The sequence below is a fragment of the Pongo abelii genome, chromosome 10 (genome assembly GCF_028885655.2).
Source record: "Pongo abelii isolate AG06213 chromosome 10, NHGRI_mPonAbe1-v2.0_pri, whole genome shotgun sequence".
NCBI lineage: Eukaryota > Metazoa > Chordata > Mammalia > Primates > Hominidae > Pongo > Pongo abelii.
The window spans coordinates 67,949,096-67,968,605 of record NC_071995.2 but is presented as its reverse complement, the minus strand read 5'-3'; the positions used below and the strand labels follow the sequence as shown (position 1 = coordinate 67,968,605).

General features: G+C 38.9%; 1 protein-coding gene across 1 annotated transcript in view; it reads right to left on the bottom strand.

The window, feature by feature from the left end:
* Positions 1 to 6,023: 6,023 nt before the first annotated feature.
* Positions 6,024 to 19,510, bottom strand: part of MYRFL (myelin regulatory factor like) — a 122,851-nt gene continuing 109,364 nt past the window's right edge. Inside the window, exons 20-25 of the mRNA XM_009248027.3 lie at positions 13,162 to 13,224; positions 12,460 to 12,547; positions 9,918 to 9,992; positions 7,409 to 7,529; positions 7,028 to 7,102; positions 6,024 to 6,907 (exon numbers count right to left, since the gene is read on the bottom strand). Coding sequence (XP_009246302.3) covers positions 6,821 to 6,907; positions 7,028 to 7,102; positions 7,409 to 7,529; positions 9,918 to 9,992; positions 12,460 to 12,547; positions 13,162 to 13,224 — 509 coding nt within the window. The 3' untranslated portion in view covers positions 6,024 to 6,820. The remainder of the gene's footprint in view (positions 6,908 to 7,027; positions 7,103 to 7,408; positions 7,530 to 9,917; positions 9,993 to 12,459; positions 12,548 to 13,161; positions 13,225 to 19,510) is intronic.

Below are 19,510 nucleotides of genomic sequence, written 5' to 3'. Positions count from 1 at the left end.
CATTCAATGTTTAGATATAATATGAAACATTCATTAAATGCTCTACAATTAACCTGAAACTAATTTAGATACTTATGCAGTTGCGCTGAACAGAATTAAATGCAGCAGTATAAATATAAATAATGGATAATAAGCTGTAGTTGACTATCATGGTTCTGGAATCCTCTAACAGACGAATGATAAGCCATTTGATTTTTCTAGTTTCTATGGGAAGTCATTTAGAAGTGTTTTAAATGTGCTTGGGCAAGAGAACAATAACCTATTATTCCAAATAATAATATAATAATAATAATCTTATTGTTTTAAATAGTAGCAATAAAAAAAGTCACAGTAACAGGGAGAGGAATTCAAATCTGTTTTAGTATATCATCTTGCCATAGTCTCTGGTAAATAAGAGGAAAATGTTTCTATTACCCACTTTTTGCTTAATAAATGTTAATTGATCATTTACTATACGCTAAGCAACATGTTTTCCAGGTGAAGAAGACAGTAGCTAGAAATGTAAATAACTTACCCTAAGCATCATGGACTGAAACTCATTCAAATAAGAATTTCTAACATCTGATTTATTCATTCAAAATAATGTCTTCCCAGGGACAATTCTTAATGACTTCTGTATTCATATAGCATCTTCCACTTTGCAAAGAGGTTTCATGTAAATATCTCATTTAGTGTTCACAAAAACCGTTAGCAGTAGTCAAAACTATTACAAATCCAATTTTGCAACTGGGAAAGTGAAACTCATAGAAGTTAAGTGAATTATCCACAACAACACCAATAACAAGTTATTGAGCCATTATTAGGCCCAAGTCTCCTGGCTCTGAGTTTAGTTCTCTTCCCAGTTATTTTTGAATTTAAACAGTGGGTCAGTCTGGTACAGCTAAAAATGTCTTGAGAACTCAGCTCTGGCAAAGACATGTTATCAGGAATCTTCCTAAAATAATGATCTCATTTTATATTTGTATGGCGCCATAAAGAAGTTGAAGGATTGGGACTGTGATCTTTGGCACTCATTTCTGCTCCAATTACATATCTTAAGGGCTGAGAAAGACTTTCCCATTCACAGAATCCAGCCCCAAAAAAGATGGGGTAGTATACTCAACACTGTTGGTAAATTGGAAGTCTCTGAAGCTGCACTTCTTCAACCTTTAAACAACCAGTCAACAAAAATTCACTGGATTCTTTTTTTTTTTTTTTTTTTTTTGAGACAGAGTCTCGCTCTGTCGCCCAGGTTGGAGTGCAGTGGCGCAGTCTCAGCTCACTGCAAGCTCCGCCTCCCGGGTTCACGCCATTCTCCTGCCTCAGCCTCCCACGTAGCTGGGACTACAGGCGCCCGCCACTACGCCTGGCTAATTTTTTGTACTTTTAGTAGAGACGGGGTTTCACAGTGTTAGCCAGGATGGTCTCGATCTCCTGAGCTCATGATCCGCCCGCCTCGGTCCCCCAAAGTGCTGGGATTACAGGCGTGAACCACCGCGCCCGGCCTTCACTAGATTCTTAATCCTTGAATGCTTCCTAAGAGTTCAACTGGCTCTGTAGAATCAGTCACAAAAATCAGTGACACATGTCCTTAAAGAAATGAAAGCCAAAACCCTTTTAGTTTTGCCAAGTGAAGATTCTACTGAAGTGCTTCTCAAATGGAGGTTGATATTTAGCATTCTCAAATGAGCTGTTAAGCTCTGGCACAATGGAAGATGTAACATAGTGGCTGGTGATAGGAGACTCCACCCATCTAGGTCCCTCTGTTCTCTCCCTATTCTGTATTTTGACATGATGGCTTCTAATTAATCTATCTGCTTAAGAAGCCTGAAGAAATAGCACTTTCCGGAGCCATTGGTATGTTAGTGACTTTAAAGTGGGTCAATATCTGAGTTGGTGGTCTCTCACAACTCCAAAGAGTCATGAAGAGAGGAAACAAATCTCAAAGGGGAAATTAAGTAATGGAGTTGAAAGGGATGAAATTTAGCACCAGAAAACCCGGCTCACCTCTTATCCTTGCTTAACCTCTCTGTGCCTGAGTTTCCTTAATTATATAATGGAGAAACATGAAAACTTCCCCTCACTCCCAACAACACAGTGTTGTGAAAATCAAATGAGACGTCAGTGAGAATACTTGTAAACTGTTAACAGATTGCTTTTATTTAATTTTTTATTTTTATTTTTTGCTTTTCTTTTGAAGATTTTAGTTTCATCATTCAAATAATATATTGTTAAGAATCTGTCACTAATATTGAAATCCAAAAATTATATAGGAAAAATATATTAAAATAAAAACAGAGACCAGCCTGGCCAGCATGGTGAAACCCCATCTCTACCAAAAGTTCAAAAAATTAGCTGGGCATGGTAGTGCATGCCTGTAGTCCCAGCTGCTCAGGAGGCTGAGGCAGGAGAATTGCTTGAACCCAGCAGGCGGAGGTTGCAGTGAGCTGAGATCACGCCACTGAACTCCAGCCTGGGCGACAGAGTGAGACTCCATCTCAAAAAATAAATTAATTAATTAAATAAAATAAAAACAGAAAAAGAGATGGGTTATGAGCACTATAAAGTGTTTTCAATTTTTAGATGCTGGAGGGTTGAACACATACATTCCAATTGTTTGTTGTAAGTGGATTTTTATGGTTCAATCGTTTAAAAAAATTTTGACAGAGCTTTCAAAATCTTGTTTGAGAAGCTTTATTAGAACTCATGAAAAAGTATTGTTAATTCTTTATGTTATATGATTATCTTAGAATACTCTCTAATATTTGGGGCTAATTAGATTGATACACAGAATCTGACCTTAAATAAATGTCAAAGCAGGGAACTAAGATACTTTGATGACCTGAAGTTAAATATAGTACCTATTTTTCATGCTTGAACTTATCCCTGTGTTATTACAAATGGCACCTGGTAGCAGGATGTGATTTTTCAGCCCAGCTCTTACGAACCTTTTTCCGAGTTTTTAAAAAATAACCTTTTTATTTTAGAGCAGTTTTAGATTTACAGAAAAATTGCAAAGATAATTGTACACAGAGTTCCCATCAACCTCTCACCCAGTTTCCCCTGTTGTTAACATCTCACATGAGTGTGGTACATTTGTCACAATTAATGAGACAATATTGATACATTATTATTAACTCAAGTCCATGCTTTACTTAATACTTCTTTCAGATTTCCTTAGTTTTTACCTAATGTCCTTTTCCAGTTCCAAGATCCCATCCAGGACACCACATTACATTTACTCATCATGTCACCTTAAACTCCTCTCGGCTGTGACAGTTTCTCACTTTCCTTGTTTTTGTTGTTGTTGTTGTTGTTGTTGTTGGTTTTGGTTTTGGTTTTTTTGTTTTTTTGTTTTGAGACTGAGTTTCGCTCTTGTTGCCCAGGCTGAAGTGCAATGGCACGACCTCGGCTTACTGCAACCTCCACCTCCCAGGTTCAAGCGTTTCTCCTGCTTCAGCCTCCCGAGTAGCTGGGATTACAGGCATGCACCACCACACCTGGCTTATTTTGTATTTTTAGTAGAGACAGGGTTTCTCCATATGGGTCAGGCTGGTCTGGAACTCCTGACCTCAGGTGATCCGCCCGCCTCGGTCTCCTAACGTTCTGGGATTACAAGTGTGAGCCACCATTCCCAGGTCAACTTTCCTTGTTTTTGATGACCTTGATTGACACTTGAAGAATGCTCATCAGATATTTTGTAGAATACCCCTCAGTTGGGATTTGTCTGGTGTTTTTCTCATGATTAGCATTGGGTTATAAGTTTCTGGGAGGAGACTGTTATAGACACTTTAATTTACTTGATTTTGAGGATATTCCAGTGGAGAGTAGAAAATTCTCTGGCATAAAAGGAAAGTCTTGTGGCCTGAAGCAGTGTGGTCCACAGTGAATATCTCACAGCTGGAAAAGTGCTGCAAATACAAAGAGAATCTTCCAGCAAAGTCTGTTCTCCCAATAGGCCTAACTAATCCCAGCATGTCACAGGTTGCCATAGATCTATTCACTATCTTAAATCCTTCCTTTCTGAAGGCTTTCAACACAATGTCCTATAGAAGTTTTTCTGTAGGAAAATACTTCCAGTCTTTTAATGGAATTTAATGAGAAAATGGCACTCATTTTATAGAAATCCCTTTATAGGCAATATTTCTGAACTACATTAGATATCTGAAACCCACCATATTACCCCAAGCTTAAGTGCATAAATAAGAACATGGGATTTATGTGTCAAAAAGATCACTTGTAATTCTGCTGCTGACAAACATTCCTTTACTAGGAGAAGAGTCAAATTAATGGAATCTCTCCCATATCAACCACTTAGGATCCCATTTTTAAATGGTGCTATAACTACAGTATCTAGACCTAAGTCATGCTAGGACAGGCCAACACTACAGCTTAGGAGAACCAAGTTTGAATCTAAATCCAAGAAACTAGAGGGATCCTGAAATGCTCCTCCCAAGAATTTAACTACCTTATTCCATTTTCTACAAAAGTTATGCTATTAGTAATAATAAAAGGGAAAATAATTTTCCAAATATAGGGGGCCAAGTGCAGTGGTTCAGGCCTGTAATCCCAACACTTTGGGAGGCCAAGGGAGGAAGGGATCACTTGAGACCAGGAGTTTGAGATGAGACTGTACAACATAGTGAGACCCTGTCTCTATTAAAAAAAAAAAAAATAGTTAGCTGGGCATTGGTGGCATGTACCTGTCATCTTAGCTACTTGGGAGGCTGAGGTAAAAGGATTTCTTGAGCCTAGGAGTTCAAGGCTGCAGTGAGATACGATCACTCCACTATACTCCAACCAGGAAAACAGAGTGAGAACATGTTTCTAAAAAAAAAATACAAATAAATTTAAAAGAAAAAATACGAACATCATATGATATACATATATATGGTTCTGTCTACAATTTAGGTTTTTTTGTTTTGTTTTGTTTTTTTAAGATGGAGTTTCACTCTTGTTGCCCAGGCTGGAGTGCAACGGCGTGATCTCGGCTCACTGCCTCCTGGGTTCGAGCAATTCTCCTGCCTTAGCCTCCCAAGTAGCTGGGATTACAGGCACCCACCACCACGCCTGGCTAATTTTTGTATTTTTAGTAGAGACGGGGTTTCATCATCTTGGCCAGGCTGGTCTTGAACTCCTGACCTCAGGTGATCCACCTGCCTTGGCCTCCCTAAATGCTGGGATTACAGGTGTGTAATCCCACTGCACGTGGCCTACAATTTAGTTTTTATAGTTGTTGAAAATGCCTTGATGTATGTATATTTACTCAATCCCTTTATAATCCCACTGTAATCTTTATAATTATTCTGTTCTATGAAGATATAACAATAACAGCTCACATTTATTTAGAACGTGTTCTATGGAGCTATAACAATAACACCTCACCTTTATTCAGAACTTATCATCTGTGCCCTACATACATTATCTCATTTAATCCTGTCTGTGGTAAATATTCACTATCTTCTATAAGTGAAGAAACTGCAACTTATGGAAATTAGATAACTTGCCTAAAGATACACAGATAAAATCATGATTTGAACTCAAGACTAAGCTAAGACCATCTGGCTTCAGAATCTCAGCTCTTGATAACTGGGTAAACAACTTTTGTGTTAATATGTTTATTTTAAAATGCCTTCTGTGAGAGCAAGAACCATATCTTTTCTTTTTTTAATTGTTGGGGTCTCACAATTATTTCCATCCATATGGCACATATTTAATAAGAGCTGAAAATAAGGAAGAGGATGTTTTATTGCTGCTGATTACCTCTGTGACGCTAAAAAAAAATCAAATTTCTTATCCTAATTGACCCAGAGACCAACAGTGAGATAAGGCAAGGCCAGCCATTCAGCATCCCTGTTACCCGGAACTACAGTGAGGGTGGCTGGATCTCCATTTTCTAAAAAATAGTGTATTAATAGAAAATTTGAGGTATAAGACCAGCAGATGAGGAGATAATTGCCATCCAAATGACAGTTTGTTACTCACAGTCCCCAAGACAAGGGGGCATGGCATGGCAGAGGGAGCCACCCGGGGAAGCCCTGGGATCAGTCAGGAGGCAGAGGGAGAAGGAGGAACTGCAGACATGACCCTTTATTGTGGTAATCTGAGGGAAGAAACAGGTGAGGCAGAGTAAGCAGGCTTAGGACTGGCTAGTTTGACTCATTTCAGTGCGCTCTGGGTATAGGAGTTTCCATCTTTACAAGGGGGCATATCCTACCCACACAGTTTAGTGTCCATCAAGCATTGCAAAGCAGAGTTGCAATTATTTCTCTTAAATCCATTTTATTAACAAACGACATTCTGTACTCTAGTGTATGTGTTTATACAATACACACACACACACACACACACACACACACACACACAGGACAATTTGCCTAAATGTGAGCTCAGTATCAGATACCATCCCCCACAACTCCTCTACATACCATATCACACATTCTCAAGAGTCTATGTTTAGTGGGCCGAAGTCGACATGGCCCTTTTGGTTTTTTCAAAAGCTTTAACACACGTTAAAACAAAATAGAGGCTAGACCTGCTTATTTTGAGCTCACAACTTCCTTAATACCAGAAACAGTATTTTTAAATTCAACAGAACTGTTTGCTCCAGGCAATGTTTTCTTCCTAGTCATGGCAAAATCAAACATCACATTATTTCAAGTTTCAGCAAACATTTTATTCTCCTCATTAATGTCTCAAAACTGTTGGACGCTAAAGCCTGAAAAAGTCCTTCAGCAATAAACATAAATGTTTTACAAAGAAGAAAAAAGAAGTTGCAAGAGGATGTTGGTTTCTGTTAAATGTATTTCTGAGTATTTTTCTTTGGGAAAGAAAGAACAAATTAGGCACAGCGTCGGTAGAAGTAAAAGAAGTAATCGGTGAAGAATATCCCAGCAAAATAAGGATCAGTTGAACAGTCAGCTAAATCCTGTCAGAAAAGGAGAAAAAAAAGAGGAAGATTAATGTAAAAATTACTGTGGTTAAAGTGATTTTTTTTTTATTGCTCAATTTCTTTCTCACTGAAAAGAAAAAGAAAAAGCAAGCTTACCGGTGCAGCTACACGGAAATGGAACATGCTGTCAGAAAATGGGGCTACAGGGAGGCTCCAAATGTGCTGATATCCCTAAATAATGAATAAAAGAGGTTCCATTTTGTACACGCATTTGACAGTCAGTAGGAAAGAGTACAGGCTGAAAAAGCATTTCCTCAATGACTGTAGGAGAAGTGTCGGGATCACAGCTTTTGATGGGTGTTGCTAGAACAGTCCTAGCAACAGAACAGAAGTTGCCTTAGAAGGCAACTTCATAAGGACACAAAGAAGAGGCTGAGCCAAGCCCTGTGACTAGGGTTGGCCAGGGAGGGAAAACACTGGCAATTCGCTCAATGTATCCCTCTCTCAGCAGGGAACAGAGGAGGCAGAAAACATTACCTGTGTCATCTCCTGGGAGATTTCTCTGTGGCTTTCCATCCCTTTGGTTCCCCTTTTACTATGGAAACATATATTTCCAAGGGTGAATTTGCACTGGAAGACTATCAATGGCTCTGTTGTGCTTCAAGAGACAAAGAAAAGAAAGAGCACATGAAAAAGCAGTTACCAGCTTCTAATAGGATACACCTTGATAAGAAGAGGATCTAATGGGAACGTAACTTGGAGATCCATTCAAAGTTCACAATAGGCATTGTATCACACAAAGCTCACTGATGCCAACAGGCCAGCTCACATCTCATTACTACAAAAAGAAACCCCATCTCAGATAGCTACCGAAATAGTATATGATGGTTTCTTTTTTTCTTTCTTTTCTTTTTATTTTATTTTTTTATAGAGACAAGGTCTCGCTATGTTGCCCAGGCTGGTTCCAACTCCTGGGCTCAAGCAACCTTAACGGCTTGGCCTCCCAAAGTGCTGGGATTACAGACGTTAGCCTGGCTGTGTATGATAGTTTTTAAAACCTAATCTTATGACTTACGTCGTCTCACATCAAAACTTATCTCCGTATGTATTTTTTATAATTTTTGGATATATTCCTTCTCTTTCCACTGGCACTGAGTTTGCATTTATATGAAGCTTTCAGGATTTTTGATTTTGCAAATTCCGGGTCTAGGCAGATATTGTTTAAAATAAAAAGGCAAATAAATACAGGTAGGAGTTTGGGAGTGAGTCCTATCAGAAATCACTAGATTTTAAAGCTATCAGAGTTGAAAGTCTGCAAGAAAGTACGGTTCTTCTTCTCTGGAGGTTGGCCCATTAATCATCATCAAGAGGATGAGATCTATTTGTCTTTGGGAACAATCCTTTTGCACAAGTTGGGGCAACTTACGATCTCAGTTGAGTATATGTGTTATTTTTAAGTCATCCATTTTACAAAAAATGGTTTGTAAACTAAAAGTCCTGATTTAGCGGCTCAAGGTGATCTGCCACTTCAGGGGATATAGCATATAACCTTATTTCCTTCCACTAAAAGCTAGAAATGAATAAGAAAATGTTATTCCAGGTTACTCAAGGAGTGCTAGATAATAGTACTTTCAATTTATAAGAATAGTACATTTAGCTTTTGCTCTGCCTTGAAATATGGTAGGTTCTGAGTCATAAAATATTAGCTGCTTAAAAGAAACCTTTCCAAGGCAAGCAGTTGGGTTGAGTGACATTGGTTCCTCACAGAGGCAAAGTTGATGAGAAAAGAGTATGAAGGCTGAGTTAAGACGGAGGAAAAGGCAGAAGGCGTGCGGTGAAGGATGGAGGTGGAAAACAGAGCTGGGCAAGCAGAGGGAGAGAGGGGAGGACTGAGGGAAAGGAAAGAGTGATACAAAAGGAAGGGAAGAAGAAAGGAAATGTGGAGGGGAATGGAAAGGACAGACTAAAATCAGGAGACACAAAAAGCCATTTATCTTCATGGAAAGTAGCTCATTGCATAATTTTTTAGTGGAAAGTCTTTAAGTGCCATAATCATTTAAAATATCTGATAAGAATAGGTTAAGTTAGAGTTTTGTGATTTAGGAGGAAAGGTAGTCCTAATAAAAGCTACCATTTATTGTGTGCTTACTGTGTGTCAGGAAAGGGCAGTGTCCTTACATGTCTCATCTCACTGGGGAGGCAGGACCGGACAGTGATGGCTGAGAGGGTGGACTGAATTTGAAGCCCAGCTCCATCACTTACTACCTGTGATTTTCAGAATGTGTTTTTTTTTTTTTTTATGTGTCCTGAAACTCTAAACCCAAGTGTCCCAATCTCAAAAATATAAACTAGGAAAAAAAACCAACCTGAGAGGGTTGCTGTGAGGATTTTATGACCCAGTATTAAAGTCTAGCATACAGTCTGTGCTCAGCAAATGGCAGTTATTAATTTCACCATTATTAATAATTCTCACAGCAGCTCTATGTGCTATGGTGTAATGTAATACTTATATTACAGATAAAGAAACAGTAGCTCAAAGAAGATAAGTGGCTTGTCCAAGATCACAGAATTAGTAAGTGACAGAATCCTTGGACCCTAGTCTGTCCAATTCCAAACTCTGGTTCCTTTTTTTTTTTTCTGTCTTTTGGAAAATAGGAGTGGTGTCTGCATTAGCATTGCTACTGGGAGCTGTGCATCTTCCCATCGGGGGGCATGTTATTACTCTTGTTCCCATTCCAATTCTCTCTCACCAAGTGAGAGAGTCAGGGGAAGTCTACAGCTTATGAGCATCAAACCAAAATCACTCCCACTTTGTAGGCATGGGTATAGAGGTTAGAGCCCTTCTATTCCCTGAAGAAAGCTTGGATGATCACAGCCCTCATTTTGAAAACCTTTCCCTCAAATAGGCCACCTCTCAAACCATCATTAGTTAACACAAACTGATAGCTTTCTGCCTCTTAACGACTGACCAAATTGTGAAGTAAATCCAGACTTCATATTCAACTAATGATAAAAATGAAATTGTTTTTTACAGCCATGCACTTACTTTATTTCCAGAGAGAACTTGACATTGGTGGGTGTGTGTTTATTAACAGGAATATTGTAATTATAATTTCCAGATCTAATTATGGAAAAAAAATAAAACCACAAATCAAAATATGCAGGAAAGTCTTCAAAGGCCTTTTTGCTACTCATTATATACTATAAAAACTGTGAAACATTATATAGTAAATAATAAATATAGAAAACTGAGTTCAACCTGGTATCATTTTTTTGTTTTTAGGATATACCTGTCAAATTCAGAGTGATCTCTTTCAGGTCTTAATATAAAATATACCATAAAAAGTTATAGTTTTTTAGAACACACAGAAAAAAACAATGATGGAAAGTCAAATCCTAGACCAAGAAATGGCTTTTTCACACAGGAAATGACTTTAGTCCCCTTTAAAGAGACACAGATTTCTGAAGACAAATGAGGCAAAGGCTCAAACTAACAATGCCCCTAGAATAATAAATACATTTTTTCTACCCTAAATCACTCCCTTTTGAGCAACACTGGGAGGAAATATCAGGTACTTTTAGAATCTGAATCTGCTAAAATTGTTATAATTCTAATTACCATTTAGTAATGGAGAAGATTGCAAGACAAGTGCTTATACAGAGATTCCCCCCACACCTTTAAGAGAGATACTTGGATAAAAGGGAAATTCCTTTGATTCGTATTGTAATGAAAAACTCCAGCAAAAAGACATATTGTCTCTAAAACAAGTTCTCCTTATTACCTGACCATCCTTTGAATTACATGGAAAAACAACTTAAAATCAGAACGATGGGAAAAAGAGTCAGTCATTTTATTTTTAAGCAATGCTAAACTAAGTTGCTAAAAAGGTAAAAAGCAAAAGTAAAGGAAATGGAAAGATCTTGCATTTTGCACTGGATAGGTATATTACAACAAAACGAAACATTATACACCTTGAATATAAACAATTTTTGCTTGTCAATTATACCTCAATACAGCTGAAAAAAATAAGAGTGCAACTTGCACACCAAATTGAGAACAGTGTTATTTCAGTGAATCAATGTATTTTCTAAAATAGAAAGATCTGCACTGGGATCAGGAGCAGTTTGTTTGACTAGGGGAAGCTTAGATAAATGGAATTCATTTCCTAAGATGTCTCTCCCATTATCTGCATGCTTCACAGCAACCCAACTCAGTTTTGAAAGTATCCCCATCTTGTAGCTGAAAAATGGGTATTTGGGGAGAATAAACATCTTGTCAAAGTTCTAGGACTTGAACTTGAATCATCTGATTCTTCACTATGTCATCTTACTACATTAATTAATAGCTGTATCTGCCACTTATAGGTGATCTTAGGCAAATTTTTCAAGTTTAACTGAAATTTAACTACAAAACAGGGATAAATTATACCAACCTCATAGGGATTTTGTGAGAATTCAATGAGATAATGAACATAGAGGTCATAAACAAATCATAAGGCACCATACATGTTACTTTTATAACTCACAGCCATCAACTTGAAGCCCAGGTTATATCAGGTTGGAAAAGAACTGAGGCTGAAAACCCGCAGGATTTGTGACACTAGTTCAAATTACAGGCCTTGCCTTTAATCTAGCAGGTGCCTAAGAAACAGTTATCAAATTAAGAAAAATAACTCCCCCATTCCGTGTGTGTGTGTGTGTGTGTGTGTGTCCGGGTTGCACTTTGTCATCCAGGCTGGAGTACAGTGGTGCAAACACACAGCTCACTGCAGCCTCGACCTCCTGGGCTCAAAAGATCCTCCCACCAATTAGCTGGGACCACAGGTGTGTGCCATCATGCCCAGTTAATATTTTGTTTGTTTGTTTGGAGAGACAGGATCTCATCATGTTGCCCAGGCTGGTCTTGACCTTTAACTCGGCTCAAGCAGTCCTCCTGCCTCAGCCTCCCAAAGTGCTGAAACTACAGGCATGAGCCACCATGGCCAGCCCTCTCCATTCTTAATCCCTACAACTGGCACACTGTACTCTTTGAAGCAACTTGCACCCTCTGCTTCTAGATGTATCATTACCTTGATACAGGTGATAAGGCATACACTGGAGATGGATGTCCTGATAACTTTTGCCATATCTGATCTTTTCCTCCTATCTGAAAAGCTAAGTTATATTTTTTCAGCAATTAAAATAATGATATCCCTTGTTATTAAAATATGCAAATGTCAGCTCACTTGTAACTTGGAGCCATCAGCAACAATGTCTTTCTTGTCTATAAAATTAACTGGCAGCTCTGTGCCCCTGATATGTGCCCTCAGAGAGTCAGCAACAGAGCTGCTCCCTAGGCTTTCTGCTTTGGACCTATCCATTAAACCAGGAGACTGGAATCACTAGGGCCGTGACTTACTGACATTTGCTAATACCAACTGTTTTATGATTCTTTCTCCCACCATGTAATAAAGATGTTTTCACTTAAGGAGCAACATAAGCACACATTGATTGTATCATGTAGCTTTAGCTTCCACTGCAGTCTTAAAAACCCAGAGCCATGGGTAAATTCCAGAAACAACCAGGGCATGCTGGGGAGGCTTACCTACCCGCACTGGAGGCTTTGAATGCAATACTGATGATCTATTATTTGCTGGATTTCCATAATCTGAATAGAACTGATAGTTGTATCAATCCCTGAATTGAGAAGAAATAGACAAAAGAAAATAAACTCTTCTGAAAGGGAAAAGAATATTGTATTCCAGCCACAGTCCTCAAATTACAGAATGGGAAGTAAGAGTTTCCCAGGTCAAGAGATTCCATTTGTATTCAAATGGAAAAAAAACAGGAGGAAAAGGAAGGGGAGAAGGCTTTTTGGGGGGTTATAGTACATACTATAAAAACTCAGGCTCCAATAACCATGCCCTATAACATTCAAAAGAATTTCTGGACCATGGAAGTCCTACTAAATCAAAATTTATTGAAAATGGAGGTGCAGCATGAAATGCAATCTGTTTCAGAAAACAGAAAACAAACTAAAAATGTAGTCAGAATAGAAGAGGGCAGGAAGTTCAAATAAATTATGAACATCCATGGAGATCAACCACAACTTGTCTGACAGTGAGTGACCATTTCTAATGCCTCATTAGTGGTTAGGGTGGCATCGATTATAACACACAGTCCCATGGATATACGTGGCAGGCAGGCTGCAGCCTTTGTCCCTGCTCCTCACTCCAGCAATGCTTTTACAACTTGTTAGTCAGCCTGGCCCCACAAAGCCAAAGAATAGTGTCACTTAAATGTCAACTTACAGTCACTCTCCCAGTCAGGGCCGCTAAGTGCATTTCTTGCCAAAACTGATTTGCTTTTGTCTTCTGAAAAGGAAACAAGTCTGTCAATCTTGAAGGCTTGTTCAGGAGAAGAGAAGAAACCCCATGTGTGACCTAGTTCATCTCTGTGAATTGAGTGTTCCCCCACCCTTTCTGTCTCCCATCCTTCAACTCATCTAATCTCTATCCTGTTTCTTATAGATCTAGTTTATTCTCCTCCTTCTGCAAGAAGTCATCTGTTATGGACTAAATTGGGTCCCCTTCCCAGCTACCAAATTCAAATGCATATAGTGAAGCCTTATCCCCCAGTACCTCAGAATGTGACTGTTTGTTGATAGGGCCTTTAAAGCAGTGATTAAGTTAAAAATAGTCTGTCAGGGTAGGCTCTAATACAATCTGACCTGTGTCCGTGTAAGAACAGAAGATTAGGAGCCAGGCATGGTGGCTCATGCCTGTAATCCCAGCACTCTGGGAGGCCAAGGCAGGCAGATCACTTGAGGTCGGGAGTTCAAGACCAGCCTGGCCAACATGGTGAAACCCCCTCTCTACTAAAAAATATAAAATTAGCCGGGCATGGTGGTGCATGCCTCTAATCCCAGCTACTCGGGAAGCTGAGGCAGGAGAATCACTTGAACCTGGGAGGTGGAGGTTGCAGTGAGCCAAGATTGCACCATTGCACTCCAGCCTGGACAACAAGAGTGAAACTCCATCTCAAAAAAAAAAAAAAAAAGCAGGTTAGGACACACAGGGAGACCCTAGGGCTACGTGTGCACAGAGGAAAGACCATGTGAAGACACAGCAAGTTGACAGTCATCTGCAGACCAAGGAGAGAAGCCTCAGAAGAAATCAGACCTGCTGACACCTTGGTCTTGGACTTCCAGCCCCCAGAACTGTGAGAAAATAAATATCTGTTGTTTAAGCCACCCAGTCAGTGGTACTCTGTTACGACGGCGAAGTGGACTAAGAAACCATCCCCAACTAGGTCTGCTGCTCACAGATCCCTCCTTTCCAATGCCATAGCACTTATTACTGAACCATCAATGTAGTCATCAGTCAGTGATATATCTGTCACCATACTGAAGGGCATATTACCTCTGTATTATTACTTAACTTTTCATGTATTTTTGCCCTTTCCTGACAATTCCAGAATAGGGAATGTCTACTAACATTCTTTGAATCCTCTGTAATCCCTGGCATAATGTCTGCTCAATCTATGGAAACCATCTTTCTTTGATTAATGACAAGCTAATGATAGTTTTATTTCCTATCTAGTTTGTGAATGAACATTGTTAATTGAAATTATTATCTTTAGATTATCTGGATTCTTTTTTATCCATCTTAGTATTGCTATCTCAGGATCACACATGCTAATGTGAAAAAAGAAATAAATAACCAAGGAATCTCTGTTTGAACACCTCCAGTGACAAGGGACTCACTGCCCATTCTTCTGCGGGGCAATGCTAATACCAGTTTTCCCTTTTATTGAGCTAGCATCTGCCTTCCTGTTGATCTTCTTTTGGTCCTGATATTACTTCTTGAGTGAGTATAACAGGCCCTAAAGTCAACTTCTCTGCTCAACTAAAGCCTGGTTCATATGAAGTTGCAAAGGAGTAGGGACATACTCATTAGTCATATTTATTTTTCTGAGTGAAAGCAAAGGCTATGAAAAAATATAACGTTTGGACACTAGCAAGGAGAAAGAACTACTCCTGGAGATCCCAAGAGAAAGCATGGAGATAGGAGATGGATTGTTTCATGGAATAATCCCTTTAGAGTTGAGTCCAGGTAGCACCAGGGCCTAGCATTAAATGTATATTGGTCCCTATTGGTTTTTCAACCCTGCCTACTACTGTGTGCTCTCTGCTGCTAAATATAACCTGTTAAAATAGAGAATAGGTCCAACAGCAGCGGAGAGAGTGGGTAAAAATGAAGAAAAATAGGAGCAAAACTATCCCTACAGTAAAATAATGAAACATTAACCTTCTTCATATAAGTAGAGTTTGTGGTCTCTAAAGATAAGCAAAACTTATAAAAAAAATTGAGCATGCCTTCCCAATTGCTTAATAACTTGAATATGAAATGTTAGAGGAAATTCTGTGGGACATATATTTTTGCACTGAAGGATAACAATGATAATTACACCTACTATTTGTTAACACCTACTCTTCATTGAACATTGTTCTGAGTGCCTTACAAAAGTCCAAGAGTGAGGTTATCCCCGCTTGACAGATAAGCTAAGTGAGGCACTAAGGACTCAGCTTGTGGATAGGAATAAAGAGTTTCCAATTCAAACCATCTGATTCCAGAGTCCACAATTTTGCTATTCTGGGAAAATGTGAAATGTGATCCACGTAGGAAAAAAATTGAGCTTAAAGTCTAAGGCAGGGGTATCCAATCTTCTGGCTTCCCTAGGCCACATTGGAAGAAGAATTGTCTTGGGCCACACATAAAATACACTAACACTAAGGATAGCTGAAGGGCTAAAAAAAAAAATTACAAAAAAAAAATCTCATAATGTTTTAAGAAAGTTTACAAATTTGTGCTGGGCCACATTCAAAGCCGTCCTGGGCCGCATGTGGGCCATGGGCCGTGGGTTGGACAAGCTTGGTCTAAAGTAAGGCCTGAGATGTAGCCAGCTGAAGAGAGGAATCAGGCTGCTGGTGTGGGGCCAGAGCAGGCTTGTAGGGAGGGAGCCCAGGGAGTGGCTAGGCTCCTGTCATCACCCAAAAGGCATTTTAAATGCAATTTTGGAAAGGTAACCATTCAGATGAATGTTGTTAAGGCTATTTTTTTAATGTATCTTTTTAAAGTAGATAGTGAAGGCAATCATTTAGTGGGTCGCTAAGTACACCTAACAAAATAACTTTACAAAGTTTTGGCAATCTTTTTTTTTTTTTTTTAATTTGCAGATTTAGATCTATGTTCAAGTTTCAGTATCCAATTTCAGGATAGAAAGCAAAAGCAATAGTACACAATAGTTGGGGACAATCACTCCTAAACATCCCTATCCTGGTTACAACTCCTCTCACTAGATGGAATGACTAGTTTACTTACCCATTCACCTAACTGTGAGCTTCTTGAAGACTACATCCTGTTCACTGTTATATCCCAGATAGGGTAATGCTGGGCTCACAGTGGTGCTCAATGAATATGGGTGAAAGGATGGAAGGAAGAGAGCCAGGGAAAGAGTAAGGAAAAGAAGAGGGAAGACCAATTTAACCTCCAAAAAACGTTCCTCTTACACATTCACAGGGAAAGTTCCCAGGGAAAGGGTGCAGAGGTATGCTGAGAATGAACATGGGAAGCTAGACTCCTTATTCTATTAGCAAAAGGAAGCAAGACAGAACTGGAAGGCAGGGCAAGTTTCTGAGCCCAACATGGTGCTTTCCATTAAGAAGAAATGGGTCCTGATATATGAGGAGTTTCTAGAAAATTGAATATTTATTTTCCTTTACATATAAACATATATGCTGCCAAAAAGGCCTCCAGATTTCTTGGATTCTAGTTATTCCAGTAATAATTTTCAAACACGTCTCTACTATTAGTTTTGCTTAAGACTGCTTCCACAGAAGGTTGTAAATTTACAAAGCAAATGAGGCATAAAGAGAAGTGGAAACCAGGACTCCTACCTTTTGTCCTACTTGCCTGCTGAATTTGCAGAAAAAGAGCTCGTTATAAATTCTGGCAACAGAACTATAGATTTGTCTTATTCCATAGAACTGTGTTTTCAGGTCCTGGAGACATAGAACCCTATGAATACAATTCAGTACCTGGTGGGGTAAGGTTTTTTTTAAAAAACAGCAATAAATAGGTGGGAATGAGGAAAGATAATCTTGCAGATCAGAATTATAAAAATGATTTTTCAAACGCAAGAAATAAAATTTAAATCTCCCATAAAACACCTTCCATTTGACACTTCTCTGAAACAAGACTATTTGACTCTGAAAGGCTGGTTATAGGAAAACCATAAATCTTCCAGTAGTCATACAGGAAGTCATAAAGGCATACTTTCAGCACCTTCTAGGGTTGATCTCATTTTACAAATGCCTTCCAGTGATATTCATTATAAGCTTCATGTAGTACATCCCCTGCGGTTTTCATTATAAAGTTGGAGATATATTTCACAATTGGCAGATGAGCTCTCCCAATAAACTAAATTAGAAACTTCTGGAGAGTAAAGATTTAGGATGGTGCCCAACAAAAGCATACTCCTGTCATGGTAGAAGGTGTATATTGCACTACTTGTAAGACTGTGTTGGTGGCTGAGTCCAGTACAGTATCTTGGATACCATTCTCTTCCCTTCACTGAACCAGACTCATGTGCTATGAAGAAGCCAATGAGCCCCACCAGTCAATGGCTGAGTTCTTTAACACGGGGGACCATTTTCGTCTGGCCACTCACTTTTCTCAGAGTCATGGTCTCCAAAACAAAATGAGCATGAATTCCAGATATTTTTTAAAATCTTCACCAACTCTAATATATTCTATAGAATTCCATAGATGCTTTTCTCCACAGGCTCTTTACTTTTTAATATCTAACTCTCCTGTCTACTTAAATCTTTACTGGTTCCATGGATTAAAATCTAATTCATCACATTTGGATGGTTCCTTAGAGTAGAAGCTCAATATTCCAAAATACTCACTTTCCACTTCCTGATTAGTCTTACCCAAACTTTTTATTAAGTGAGGGGGAGAGGGAGAGATAACCTTTCTGAAAGACACTTTACACAGATACGATCAACTTTGGCCCAAAAGAAGAATAATGACATGAGCTCAGCATGTCATAAAAATGCTGATTTCCCTTCACTTATTTTATTGTAGTCTTACTCCTCAGGGAGGAGGCTCATAAATGTGTTTAGGGGTTTAGTAAACTGTTAGATATTACTCTGCATCCCACTGAGAGCTTTTCTAAGTTTTTTTTGGTTACTCTTGAATTTCTTTTTTATTTTTATTCCTTAATTTTTAATTGGTCTTTAATGCCTTAGAAACATCTGGCTGAAAAGAATACTTTCCTAGACTTCTCCTCTTTTGTATTTAGAAGCCTGGTGTTATACAGTACCTTGAACAGAGGGGAAGAGTAAACCAGCAGCAGAAGAGAAGAGGCTTTGCTCAGACTCCAAAATGTCCCACATCAGGGACATTGCAATGGACAGAGGCAAACTTGCCAGGAGGAGGCAGAAGGGGCCATAGAGTGGATACTTTCTGCACCTTCTAGAGTTGATCTCAGATACATGCACAGCCCATGTCCAAATCAATGGAGGCAGGATGGCAAATGGGAAGGAACCCAGGACAGGGAAGCGGGGGACCCAGATTTCAATTCCAACTTTTCTAGAAACTCAACTGAGGAATCTTAAGCAAGGTCCAGTGCCTCCATCATCAGCTGCAAAACGGGTAATTTGGTATAAATCAGCAGTTCTCCTGACATGGGTCCTTGGAACCTTGGGTGATTGCATAAAGGGGTCTGTGGTGTTGTCTGTAGACTTGAAAAGCAACGTATCTCCTACAGATTTGTACTATTTTTCAAATGCCACTGTTGGAGTAATAAAAACAATTCAGTTAAAAGCTTAACTGAACTTATAGTTACATTTGTTCTTTATGTATTTTCTCAATCACATCATTGTAAAAGTACGCTTATAGTGGATTCTCAGGGCCAAAAAGTCAGGTGCCACTTGCGTAGCTGTTCTCTGAGTTTCTATGACTAAATCTCCAAAAGTTTTCGGGTTTTCTGAAGACAAAAGTGAATCAAACATTTGAATTCTTTCCATTTTTCTCTAGTTGACAAAAGGAAGAGGGAACAACTTTCCCAGTGTATCACAGAGCCTAGTAAGGCAGAACATAAATTTCATTTGTAGTCAAAGAAGCTGTTAGTTCTCTCTAGGTGGACACAGCCTGGCACCATGGAGCAAATTTTCTTTCCTTAGGAATCACTTCTTTCTTTAGAAGTTTACATAGCTATAGAAACAAGATGAGCAGACACTCATCTTGTTTCTAAGCTATTGTTTTTAGGGGAACATTTCTAAAAACAATAAATTAGTATACATTTGGAAGAATTGTATATAATCTTATGGACATGATTACACTTGTAGCCCTTGATTAAGTTTCTATAATTTTTTTAACATGAAAATTCTGTATTGTCACAGACAGCAACAAGCCTTGATCTGGTTTAATAAGGGCTATTCTTCCCAATACAGTCATGCATTGCTCAACTACACGATTCTGTGAAATATGTCATTAGGCAATTTCATTCTTGTACAAACATCACAAAGTGTACTTCACAAACCTAGATTGTATAGCCTACTACACACCTAGGCTATATTGCTTCTTGGCTGCA